Source organism: Nuphar pumila, chromosome 12 (genome assembly GCF_984573655.1).
Source record: "Nuphar pumila chromosome 12, dmNupPumi1.hap1.1, whole genome shotgun sequence".
NCBI lineage: Eukaryota > Viridiplantae > Streptophyta > Magnoliopsida > Nymphaeales > Nymphaeaceae > Nuphar > Nuphar pumila.
In genome coordinates, this window is record NC_143260.1 from 95,069,445 (window position 1) to 95,083,862 (window position 14,418).

General features: G+C 36.1%; 1 protein-coding gene across 1 annotated transcript in view; it reads right to left on the minus strand.

Annotated features, from left to right (window-relative positions):
- Positions 1–1,496: 1,496 nt before the first annotated feature.
- Positions 1,497–14,418, minus strand: part of LOC149821224 (glutathione S-transferase L3-like) — a 121,055-nt gene continuing 108,133 nt past the window's right edge. Inside the window, exons 8-10 of the mRNA XM_089983859.1 lie at positions 6,856–6,963; positions 1,827–1,907; positions 1,497–1,702 (exon numbers count right to left, since the gene is read on the minus strand). Of these exons, the coding sequence (XP_089839985.1) occupies positions 1,694–1,702; positions 1,827–1,907; positions 6,856–6,963 (198 nt within the window). The 3' untranslated portion in view covers positions 1,497–1,693. The remainder of the gene's footprint in view (positions 1,703–1,826; positions 1,908–6,855; positions 6,964–14,418) is intronic.

Sequence of the window (14,418 nt, forward strand, 5' to 3'; positions counted from 1 at the left end):
CGAAGAGGAAGACTCGTTGGTATAGAATCATATGGGGTCTCATATGATTCTGAATTTCACACAAATTAGAAAGTGACTCTTATTTTTTTATGTTTGGTTGAGGTGATTGGAGCAACCAAATATGCCCTAAGAGTGCTATTTACATTCCAAGCAACCACACCTTTCATGAACGAACCAAGCATAGAGATGGATTATCATCAGGTCCGACAGGAATAATTAAGAGGAACTATTGAGTTGTCTTATATGACTTCAAAATGTCGGCTGACAAATTTTTTCACTAAGGCCTTGCCTTCACCTCATTTTTTGTCTCTTCTTAGCAAACTTTTGGTATCACACTATAAGTTTGACGAAGAGTGTTAAGATATATATATATACCCATCAGAAGTATTTCAAGCATTTCACATATGTAATAAGTGTCAGCCCACTAGATACCAACTCATCTTTTTCACTTTACTTTTTTGTTTCTTTTTATTCTTGTTTTTCTAAAGAACATAGCTGTTGGAACTGGTTCATGGAGCTGGTCCAACTAACCGTTGGGGCTGGTCCAATGGTCAGTTGGACACACTGCCTCCCTTGTAGTAGTAATGTTTTCTAAGCATTTTCAAAAGTGAAGATCTATATTTTTGTGTTGTGTGTGCCTTTTGTATGCACATATTGTGCTCTGGTGATTGTTCTCATTTGAATGTTGTATTGTCCCATAGTGGACTATTGCTTGGGTAATCTCTGTTTGTTGTAATCTCTTTGTGGATTTGCTACTTGTATTTCCGCTTGTTTCATTACAGTTTTTAGTATTAAAGTGGAGGGCTAAGGTGGAGAAAGATCCTTTACAATAGTAAGCGCTAAGCCCCAAATGACTTTAGCCTAAGGTGGAGAAAGGATCCTCTATAATAGGCTCTCAAAAGGAATGATACCGTTACATCATGAAAATCAACCTAAAATGGTATCATTACATCATGAAAAACAACCTATAGTTTGACTTGAACTATCAGATATAAAGTCATGACCTTTTTTTATTTTGAAAGGCAAGCTGGGGCTAGGCACACCCCTACCAGTTATACAATTATATCATTGGGTTTTGAACCTGCAACGTCTCAACACTAGGTGACATGCACTAGCTGCTCCTACCAGACAAGTGGAGCCCCCGTTGGCAAGGCATGCCCTTTTGACCATCTTGCATGTTGAGAATTTTAGGCATTTGTTATCAATGGAACATGTTAAGATGGTTCTTCCTTCTAAGCAATAGGTTCTCATACCAAAGATAAGAATAACGAAATAACTAAAACGAGGAACTAAATCAAACAAATTAGTCAGTCCTCGCTGTATAGTTCCAAGTGCACCATCCATTATTCATTATATTCAGCTAATAAGTTCTTGGTGGCTCTCAGGGTCGTATTCATGGATTGGCTATTGGCATCCTCAAATAAATTTTACAAACTCACCAAATCATGTGGCTAAAACTATCCCTGACAAGATTATTGATCAGTAAGCAAAACAGATTTAGGGAAGAAAAGGTTCACTACTTTTATTTAAGTCCAATAATCATGACATGGACAACACCACCAAGACATCAAACAGAAAACATAACCTGAAAATCTAGGAAAGACAAGGAATATAGATATTCAAGCTCCATATAATCTCTCTTTCATTGATAAAGCTTCTCTTTCGGAAGGAGACCAACATCCAAAATGGAAGCTCATTTTGCCTGCACACACACACAAGCAAGAGATTGTCACTAGCATGCCTCTTCTCGATCTTTGCCACAGAGATAGAGAGAGAGAGAGAGCAATTATGATACAATATAAATGGTCTTGAAGTATGAGGCTTACCCCAAAACGAGTTCTATACACATGGAGTAGTTCTTGTGGGTCCTGTTTGGTTTGTTTGTAGCCATCGATCTTGTTCACCTCCTGCTCCAAATATTTCACTCATAATATAGAATTGAGAAGAAAAAAAAAAAAGCAAACAGCACAGTTGATCTTCAACCAATTTTACAGAATAGAGTGAGAGCATAGGAAGTTAGATACCAAACATAAGTGCATCTGCTCAGAGGATTAGAAGGAAGCATGTGTGAGATGAAGATTTAAATCATAACTGCTGAAAATTTATATGTGCAAAACACAGATTGTGTTTTTGGTGACATGTTAGGAGGATACATGACAGAGCTTCGTGTCACTGAAACTGATTCTAGTTGTCCATATGTGAAATGCAATTAAATTTTCATAATCATGTATGCAACAATATCACATACTACACAAGCATGAAATATAATATGCATTTTTAGTGGCATGAGAAATAGGAAAAAGATAATTTAATTCTTGTGGTTGCCTGTAGCTTCTTAAGAAGACATCAAAATACTGAAGAAAAGTACTAAAGGAGAGGATTTTCTCATGCAAGTGCACAATGGCTAAAGTATGTGAACAAAATCTAGAAAATCCTGATGTGAAGTTTGTGAACTATTTTTTATAGGCTATTTTTTGAATACCATGATCTTCCGAGTTGTTAGCAATAACCAGCAATCAGATTATCAATATAAAGAAATGCTGATTATAAGAAAGTTTTCTCCTTTGTTTTTCTTGTGGCCCACCTCTTTATTTGTTTAGTTGGGCCAGGCAGACCTTACCAGTTCACTAGAAAATATGACTTACGATGTCACTCAGCAATGCCGAAATGAAAAGATATGCCAACGCTCTAGTCACTGCAATCCCAATCCAACAGGAAATGTAAAATTGGCATAACTCTCAGGAGAACTCTAAATAGCAGCTTCCCAATGATCAATTTAATGGAGCCCCGGAAATCAAAATCAATGAGCAGCTCTCCTCTCCAAGCATTAAAAGATCAGTTAGAAGTCTTTCCAAATAACTCAACGTGGATTATGATTACCATGAGAAGCATTTAGAAAAAAAGGTTAATCTAAGATTCTAAATGAATCTGCACTAGGAGTGCATTTTCTTTCTTGCAAGTTTACAACTTTACATTCATCGAGTTGTTTGCTTTCAGCACAGCATTTCCAATTTTTATAGCAAAAATATCACATTTGCATCTAATTGTTACAATTAACGGTATCTGTTAGTGTGAAATCTGCCTTGATAACGTGCCCTGCAAGAATACACTCAGATTTGAAAAAGCAAGATTTAGAGAGAAAGGAAGAAGACTTGGAGGCAAATGACGTCCAGCAATTGCCTCTAGGTTTGGACATCCCATCTTTATATATATATATATATATATATATATATATATATATATATATTGAGAGAGAGAGAGAGAGAGTTTGGTCAAGCACCAAATCTGAGAATATATATATATATATATATATATATATATATATATATATATATATATATATATATATATATTATAAGAGATTTCATGTAGTCTAGGTTGCACTAGTCCAGCCGAGTGGCTGGACTGGGCCTGCTGGGGCCCAGCCTGCCCAGCCGAGTCACTCGGCCGGGCTGCCAGACTGCCCAGCAGCACCAGGCCAGGTCCGGTTTAGCCCGAACAGACCACTGTCGAACCGGGCAGGGCCTGGCAATACAAGCCAGCGAAAAAAAAAGATTGTGGCTGGTCTCACAGCCAAACCCCCCAAAAAAAAACTTATATATATATATATATATATATATATATATATATATATATATATATATATATATATATATATATATATATATATATATATATATTTTTTTTTTTTTTTTTTTTGAAAGACACACCTGCCAAGCCAATTGGCTGGGCCCGGTATAGTCTGTCCACACCTATCATGTGCGGCCAGACTTGCCTCCTTGCCCAACCGACTGGCTGAGCATGACGGGGACTGGGCTTTCGCCCAGCTGAGTGGGCTCGGCTAGGCAGCCACCCAGGCCAACATAATGATAGGTAAAAACAATATTATTATGCACCTACAAAAACGCATGTATTTAGGTTTGATGATGCATGTATATGCGTAGTCAAATCCAGACGGCTTGCATATGCAATTTTTCATCTATCATGTATGCATGGATATACATGTTCACACCGATTTGTAGATAGAAATAAACTCATTCTTCAAGTATACTTATTCACAATCGAGAATACATTCAGATTTGCGTAAATCCATAACCCAATAAACCATGCTCATGTAGACATTCAATTAGGTATACATGCTTATGCTTATTTTTGCATCTCCTAATCAAGATTTAACATGCCCTAAATATGGGCCAGATTTGCACATACTTCAAACATGGCAAATTTGTCCCGATTCGGGGATCCACAATTACAAGTAAATATGAATTTTTCCCATAAACAAGTTACAAAAAAGATAGAAATCAAACTCTTATTAGAGTAAATATCTAGATTTACTCTTTTCCCATGTATTTTTACCAAAACATTGCATGAAATACAAATTCATGCTCTTTTTCTCATTCGAATCAAGAGAGGAACCCGTATCTTTACCGTAGATTGGAAAAAAAAAACAAAAACAATGGTGAAAAACTATGGATGATCGAAGAGGGAACCTCCTTCTTCCTCTTCCTCTCTTTTCCTCTCCTTCTCTCTCTTTCTCTCTTTTTCTCTCTCTTCCTCTCTTTTTCCTTCTCTTTCTCTTTCTTCCTCTTTTTTTTATCTATTTATAGAGCTCTATATGGGCTGCACTCTCTTCTCTCTTAGAGTTCCAAAAAATTTGAAACTCTCCAAGTGTGACTTTTCAAATTTGAGTATTTTTTTTTTAAATCTTTCTTAAAGCTTCTAAGGCATGAACAAGTGCTCTATAAAGAGTCCTAAACTCCCTAAAAATAAATCTCAAAATTAATTAAAATTAATTATTTATTTATTTATTATTAATAAATAAATACCTAGAAGCTTTCAAAAATCATACTATTAAACTAGAACACTTCTAAAGTGATTTTATATGGGTTTAAGGGCTCTACTTAGAGTCCTAAACAATTATCAAATTAAATTATCAGAATTACATTGAATTAATTAATTATTTATTTATTTAATATTAAATAATTAATAAATTTCCAGAAGCTTCCAAAAATTATCAAATTAACTTGGGAGGCTTCTTAACATTAATTAACTTCAATTTAAAAGTTTCTAATGAATTTAAAGTTGGAAAAAATCATTGGGCATGGATTTGGATTTAGATCTGGATCTAGATCCAGGTCCAAGATCCAAATCCATCTCAAAAATCCAAATGGGTCTTGAGCTGGATCAAATCCAGATTAATATGGGTCTTGTATAGAGTCCAAATCCATATTAATTTGGATTAAATCCATTAGATCCGGTCTGATCCAAGTCCGAATTCGAACTGACAAACTGCTCAATTTTTTAAAAATGTGTTTTTTGGGGACCAACCATAGCCCGAATCAAGGAAAATAAAATATTGTTACGCTCAGAATTTCGAGACGCATCCAACGATATATAACTCGAATTTCGCTTCCGAAATTCGCTCGAAAATAACCTGAATTTCGCTCAAATTTTGCTTGAATTTAAAGGTTGAAAATAAAACTTTTTCCTACATTTTAAATGGCTCGTTTAGACCTAGTTAATAAGACCTGGTCCATGCCTAGACTCAAAAGCATCGGTCTAATATCGAGGTTCAAATGATTTTTCTTCTATGCCAAATTTTTTAAAATATCAAATTTAACTAAGTGTGAAAATACACGTAATTACAGTCGACGTGTGTCGACACAGGGATACTTGTGTTGATGCGTGTCAATACGGGGATACTTGTTCGACGCGTGTCGAAACGGGGATACTTGTGTCGACGCATGTCGACACGGGGATACTTGTGCTGATAAGGGTACTGAGAGCAAAATGGAGTGTCTGGGTACCATAGTTTTTTCGTGATTCTGAACCCATAGATGTGTTCGGCATGGTCGATGTACTAGGAATCAACACCTGGATCGTGTGTTTTCGATGAAAAAAATGATATTTGAACCCTTGAAAATTTAAAAAGATTTTGGACAGTTGATTTTTTTAACCTTATAAAAACCCACCCATGTGTCGGAATCAAATGCTCCAAGAGCTGATCCCTGCAAAATCAAGTATGTAGATCACATCTATATGGTCAGAATTTAAAAATAAAACAAAAAATTGCCTGAAAAACCCATTTAGCATGTTTGGATCACTCGACAAAAAAGACAGATTTGTGTGTGGTGCATTCAACAGTAGGTTGGAAATAAATTGGCAGGACAATGATGGATACTGCCAACTTTGCCATCCTGTCAGTTACTGGCCAATACAGTGCGTGAATGGTGCAGGAGGAAGTTGATCACTAAAAACTGTGTCTAATACCACATCCAGAAAAGGAAATGTTTCTAATGGTTCTTGGCCACAACAAGGCTTGATACTGGTAGAAGGAAAAGGCCCTCCTGAGACAGAACCAACCACACCAGTTTCCAGACTTGCCATGGACAGAAACTGGCAGTGTATGAGCCTTCCTACACACTGGTGCATGTGTGTGAGTGTGTGTGTGAGAGAGAGAGAGAGTGAGAGAGTTGATATGTACTTCCATTTTAACAAAATACATTTTTCGGAAGCTGATTTGCTTCTGAGAAACAACCCTTAAGTGCCCTGAGTCTGATCGGGAAAAGCTTTGAAAGAAGAGGAAAAAGAAATGAGAAACAGCTGAACTCGTTCTCAGAAGCAAAACCTTGTGCTTCCACTCTAGATGCTACAGCTAGATCAACAATTTAAGCAGACAACCTAGAAAGTACAGATATTCCATGAAAGAAAAAAAACAAAAAAAAGGAAGCACAAAGATCACTCACTTGAGAAAACTAAAGTGTATGAAGGGCAGCAACCAAAGTATATGTCACGAAAGTGATATAAAAAGTTAAAACATAAAGAACCACTTCAGGATTTATTGCACTTCCATACCTCGATCCATAATGCCAGCTTAGGCCTTCCTTCAGTGATATTGTAATCCTTTATATTAGAGAATACTAGATTAAACCTTTCAAGAAATGGTGCATATGCTATATCAACCTGAAGAATGTGAACGAGTTAGTGTCAACATACTATAGCAAAAATGCCAGTTATACTTTCTAAAACAAAAAACACCTGTCTGCATGTCCAAGACATTCTTTCTAGTCATCACACCCCCAGGTGTGCATGACACAAGCAGAAAACTCACTAGAATAAAACACTGGCTCAATGAGAACAAGCTTGAGTCAGATTGGGCTCAATGAACTAAATCAAGCATTTCTGTGGTATCAAGTTTAAGATTGCCTGTTTCTGGCAAAACCAGCAACACAAAATATATAAAGAAAATGAGTAAAAAAAATGTTTCCTCAAACAATAAAGCATGTGAGAATCAAAGTTGCTAAACTTATTATAGCAAAAAAAGAAAAAAAAATTGGAGAGAAGAGAATGCTGTTTAATCAATCTGAAACATTTTCTATTATTAAATGGACATCCAACAATTATGGAACTAAGTGTGTTTTACGGATGGATGCAATTTGCTCCAATACAACCGTATATTCAGTGTTGCAGCAAACACTAATATGTGACAGTGAAAATAGGAGCCGTTGGGGAGGTCCAATGACTCTATGGACTCTTTACAGTAGTGCCCATAAAGAATAATGAAATTCCAAGTTTGTACAAAAAAGATAAAAAAAGACTGTTCTGCCCCGAATGGGCACAACCTATTACATGACTTGTGAAAGGATGAAAATACCCCTAATGGGTATTTGTCTATTACAATGAATAAAACATATATATAATATATATTTATTTATTTATTTATATCATATATATGTACAAATAGATATGCATATCTTAACAGTCTTATGGAATGTACAATTGCTCGCGATGTAAACTGCACTTTTGTTATCAAAGCATAATCTTGAGGGTTCCTTTATGTGAACTCCCAAGTCTTCTAAGAGTTGCCTCAACCACACCAGCTCAGAAGTAGTAGTTGTCATATCCCAGTACTCTGCTTCTGTAGAAGATGAGGACACATTTTGTTATTTCTTACATTTTCACGATATTAAGGAGACACCTACAAAGACATAAAAACATGTGGTTGAGCGATGGTTATTTGCATTCCCTCTCAAATCAGAGTTTGAAAAGCAACTACTTCCAATATGGAGAAAGATGATAAGAATAATCCATGATTAATAGTATTCTTAATGTATTTAATAATCCTCAAATGTATTGTAGTGGAAGAATGTTGGAATTGACTAACATAATGAATTGTGTGGGCAATATCATGTCTAGTAATAGAAAGACATGTTAAAGCTCCAATCATTTGTCTGTATGGGGTTGTATCCTTCAAACGTTCTCCAAAATATTTTTTCAATTTTGCATTTTTGACCTCTAGAGTATCAACCCTCTTTTCATCAGTAATTTTTGATCGAATTGTTATCTCAGCTGAGTATTTAGTCTGTGACAAGAGATAACCATGAGGTGTCATGAAATATGCACAAAAACAAAAGCAAGAACCACAAAGGGCTTACGATAACACAAAGACAATGTGCACATGCACAAGTCCACCATGGGATAATACAAGGTGCCAACATAGGCAATACAAACAGCCACTAAGGGCAATACCATGTATTAAAGCACAAAAGTAAGAATAAAATAAATAACATGTTATTCATAATATACTCACAAAATAAGTTAGAATGTTTTAGAAAAGCATTAGAGAACAAGAGGGAGGTTCATCCCTATTTATACACAAGAGGTAGTCTCAAATAGAATTGTTGGACTCTTCCAACAGCTATAAATATAGTTGTTGGACTCTTCCAACAGCTATATTGACAAGTCAACTCTATGTTATCCCTATTTATACACAAGAGGTAGTCTCAAATAGAATTGTTGGACTCTTCCAACAGCTATAAATATAGTTGTTGGACTCTTCCAACAGCTATATTGACAAGTCAACTCTACGTTAACTAGTCTAAAACAAACCCAATAGCTCTATCTGGTCTTTGACTAAATAGTCCATATAAAAACAGAAAAAGATAAAAAGAACAAAATAAAGTAAAAGAACTAAAGTACCCCAAATGGGCACAACCTATTACAATGTTGTAAAATGATGAAAATACCCCTAGAGGGTATTACCTATTATATCATTATAAATAAAATATACATACATATATATATGAATATATATGTATATATTGTAATGAAATGGCGGTCTTCAACAAATGCACAAATAACTCACAAACGAGTGTCTATTGGAGACACTACAAGCATGACCCTTGAAAGGGTATAAAAGGAAGAACACTTGAAAAATAAATAATACTTTATTCATGAACAAAATGCTTGAGAAGCATGGTTATATACATTGAAGGGGTTCACCCCTATATATACAAAAAAGTGGAAGAGAGAGGAGAGCTTATTTTGAGCTCTCCAAAAGAGACGTTGGATTCCGACGTCTCTTAATATAGCTGTTGGACTACAGTCCAACAGCATTTATTATTATAGCTGTTGGACTATAGTCCAACGGCATTTATTATAGCTGTTGGACTACAGTCCAACAGCTATTTACACAGTCAAGTTCCAACAGGAACTTGACTGGATCAAATATCTAGTTTCTATTGAACTAGATGCTAAAAAAGAAAATAAAGAAAAATAGAAAAAGAAAATATAATAATATTAAATAATATATATATTACAGTTTACATTTTAACACTCCCCCTCAAACTTACGGTACAATGAGCGAAAGTTTGTCTAAGAGGAAGTGAAATCTGGGAGCAGCGAGAGGCTTGGTGAAGAAGTCTGCTAATTGATATTCTGATGTAACATATGGCAGATCAATGGTTCCATGTAAGTATTCCTCTCTGACATAGTGACAGTCCATCTCAATGTGTTTAGTGCGCTCATGGAATGTCTGGTTGCTTGCAATGTAGATCGCACTTTTGTTGTCACAGCACATCTTTGAAGCTTGCGTTGCTTTAGCTCCCATATCCGCTAGCAATCGTCTGAGCCAAACAACCTCCATAGTGGTGGTTGCCATGGCTCTGTATTCAGCTTCGGTGGAGGAAAGAGAGACTTTTTGCTACTTCTTGCACCTCCACGAAATTAAGGTTTCACCTAGGAACACACAAAAACCAGTAGTTGAGTGTCTATTATTGGGATCACCTCCCCAGTCAGCATCAGTATATGCAATTAAATTTAATGAAGATGAAGCAGACAAGAAGAGTCCTCGTGAAAGAGAGGATTTTAAGTATCTAATAATACGCAAAATCGCTCCCATGTGCACGGAGGTGGGAGCATGCTGAAACTAACTGACTGTATGAACCGCATGAGTTATATCTGGCCTAGTAATGGAAAGATAAAAAAGAGCTCCAACAAGCTGTCTATAAGGAGTATGATCATCAAGAAGTTCTCCATCATCAATTTTCATTTTAACATTGACAACTTCTGAAGTGTCTACTTTCTTATCATCTGTAATTCCAGACCTGGAAACGATATCAAGAGCAAATTTAGATTGAGATATCAAATACCCCCGAGGGGAATAAGCAACTTCAATGCCTAAAAAATATCTTAATAAACCTAAGTCAGTCATTTCAAAGTGAGTTTTAAGAAGAGATTTGATATTTGCAACTCCCTGTTTGTCGCCTCCGGTGATGATCATATTGTTAGATTTTGAATCTCCAGGTCCTTCCACGCGTGAGATCTGAAAAACAGAGAGAGAGAGAGAGAGAAAGGGAGAGAGAAGTTGGGAGAAACCGATACCCCTTCAGCAATAGGGTCGGCTGCTGTGTATTCCTTCATATTAACAAGTGATTACAAAATTTTAGGGTACTAAAATACCCCTCATTACAATAATCAATATTACATAATGCCATTAATGAAGAAGTGGATGTCACGGGTCCTGGATCTGCAGATCCATGACCCGTAACCGAGAAAACACTTCTTTTCACATATCGTCCACATAGAGAAGAAGAATAATGATGCCTGCATCAGATTTCTTAACAAACAAAGCAGTGTCAGTTAAACAAGGTTGAAAACCAATATCAAGCATAACATGACTAAATCTGTCATACCAGGCTTTTGGAGCCTGTTTAAGACCATAAAGAGTTTTTTCTAGACGAAGAGCTTTACCCTTAGGGATACTAATACCAGGTGGGGCTTCCATGTATACTTCTTCAACGAGATTCTCATTCAGAAAAGCATTTTTGACATCTAATTGAAAGATAGGTCATGTTCTAATGGAGGCCAAGGCTATTAAAGTTCTAACAGTGGTCATACGGGCCACAGGAGCAAATGTTTCTTCATAATCGATGTCATACTCTTGGGCATATCATTTTGCTACTAAACGGGCCTTATATCTTTCCAGGGTCCCATCACTTTTGGTTTTGACTTTGTATACCCACCTACAACCTATAGGTTTCTTACCCGGAGGGATATCTTGTATCGTCCAAGTATTGGCCTTTTCTAGTGCATCCAATTCTATTTTCATGGCTTATATCCATTCTATATGATTTTTTGCTTGAGAATAGGATGATGGTTCAACATATGATTGTATTAATGTAATGGCGGCCCTATACGTGGGTGAAAAAGATTCATAAGACACAAATTTTTCTGGAGGTTCAGAGATTCTAGACGTTCTTCTAGGTGAGACTTCAGAGTATTTTTGTAATGCACATGGAAGATTTTGCTCTCTACGTCTTGAATATTGTAGACTAACATCCCTATGGATTTGCTCTTCATTATCATCATTTTCAACAACAATAGGACTTTAATCATTGTCAAGGTCACATCCAACATCACATTCATTGGATTTTGAAGTTGGATCAATTAAAAACGAGTATTCAGTGACATCCTTGGATTTTTCAAATTCAAAGAAGCTTTCTTTTTCCAAAAAAGATACATTTCTTGACACATATAATTTGTCATTTTGAAAATCGAAACACCTGTAGCCTTTTTTATTATCAGCATATCCTAAAAAGGCACATGGGATTGCACGAGGAAAGAGTTTGTCATTTCTGTTGGTGAAAACAAAACATTTGCATCCAAAGACTCTTAATCTAGAATAATCTGGAGTTAAATTAACAAGCTTTTCTATTGGAGTTGTATTCTTTAATGAGGAAGATGGCATCCTATTAATGAGGTAGGTGGCAGTTAGGACCGCTTCAGCCCAAAAACTTTTTGGAACTTGATTTGCAATTAGCAATGTCCTAGTAGTTTCCATAATGTGCCGATGTTTGCGTTCGGTTAGGCCATTCTGTTGTGGAGTGTGTGGACATGATCTTTGATGTGTAATACCATGTAAATTGAGATAGTCTTTGAATTCGTTGGACATAAATTCTCCCCCTGAATCAGTGCGAAAAACAGAAATATCATTTTGAAACTTATTTTTAACCATTTTATGAAATATTTGGAAGTTAGCAAAGACATCAGATTTATGTTTAAGAAAAAAAATCCAAGTATGTCTAGAAAAGTCATCAACAAAAATGACATAATATGTATAACCACCTTTGGAAATAACTGGTGCGGGGCCCCAAACATCCGAATGTATTAACTCAAGTGGTCGTGAGGAAACAAAAGTTCTACTAAGAAATGGTAACCTTTTCATTTTGCCAAGAATGCAGTCTTTACAAGAAAAATTTTCAGAATTACAAAATTTTTCCAAACTTGGAAAATATTGAATTTTAGACATATGAGGATGGCCAAGCCTTTTGTGCCATAAATCCAATTCTAATTTCTGAATATTATAACAAAATGCATTCTTGGGTAATTCCAAAAAGTCCATGTAATAAAGTCCTCCTTCTCTATGGCCTTCCCCAATCAGCTTCCCTGACTGGCGATCTTGTACCCAGCAACCATGAGAAGAGAAGGAGATATTACATCCATAATCAGATATTTGTGAGACAGATAAGAGATTCAAATTAAGTTTAGGGATATATCTAACTTCTGGGATAAAAAATCTTTTGGATTTTTGAAGATTTTCAAAACATCATATTCCTTTTACTTCAAGAGATGTGCCATCGACTGTAAAAACCTTTGACACACTTGAGTTATTTTTAAGACATTCGAATAGACTATTAACATTTGGGGTCATATGAAAAGAAGCACCAGAATCTAAAAGCCAAGAAAAGTTACCTGGACTGGAGAAAGATGCAACTGCCGCTCCAGTTGAGGCTTCGGTTGAGGAGGATACCCCTTTGAGAAGCGGTTGAAGGATTTTCATCAGTTGAGCCATAAACACAGGTGCATCTTGATCTTTTGACTCAGATTCAACAGATACAACTTTTTTTTCTTCTCTTCTTTTTAACTTTGGACATTGAGGCCTATAGTGCCCCGGTTCATGACAATGATGACAAATAACTTTTCTTTTATCAAAGTCGTTGTTTTGCCTTCCAAAATGAGGCAGCTTGTAAGTACAAGTATGATTCCCCGGTCTAGATACAGCTAAAACGGAGTCATCAACAACTTTTGGAGTACTTTTTCTAAGTCTATTTTCCTCCATAGTGAGCTCTTCTAGAGTATCAACAATAGAAGGAATTTTTCCACGATGTAAAAGGGCCGATTTGGTGGATTCAAACTCCGGCCTTAGACCATTCACAAATTGATAGAAATGTTCCATATCGAGTTGCTTTTGGCGAAGCTCGATGTCTTCGGCATAATGCCATTTGGGCTCAAGAAGAGTCAACTCTTCCCAAAGTTCGGACAACTCATTATAATATTCTCGAATAGTTTTATCTTTTTGAGTCATTATTCGAACTTTATCTTGTAAATTGCATACATGTGCAATATCTTTAAGGGAATACATGTTTTTGAGGTATTACCAAGCCTTATCGGCATGCTCAAACTTAGCTAGACTAGAGCATTTTTTAATGTTTATGCTATTGATGAGCCATGACATAATTTTTGCATGCCCTATCCTCCATTCTTTCCATTTCTTTTCATAAGTGGCTAACGCCTTACTCTTCTCTTCTTCCGTTAGAGGAACCTCTTTATCACCCTCTTTCTTGGTAAGAGATAGTTTAGGTTCCAAATCGGAACCATCCACTATACCCCATTGTAACGCCCCAAAATTTCGACTTGTGATTTCGAAAACCTTATCGAAAAACCTTTCAAAGATTTAAAGTTTATTATTTAAAAAACAACAGCGGAAGACATTTAGAAAGGGACACAAGTCAACAATCCTGGGTACGTTAGCTGAAAAACCATCATTCACATGTACAACATCTTAAAGGAATTTAAGAAATAAGGCAATCGATTAAAATCTGCAGTTTATTACAAAATGGGTCTTTTATTCCAAAGTTCAATAAATCTAAGAAAAACTCCAAAAAGTCCCAGAGCCAATCCGCCAGCAGAAAGGAAATGAATCTTGATCCACGTTGCACCACGCCATCGGCCGCCAGTGAAGTCCTACTCCTCACCTGCCCATGAAATGGGTCAGTTTCATAACAAACTAGTAGGTGCACGAACAGATAAGTAGAATGAAAATAAAACAGGACATTCATAAGATAAGCAATTATGATA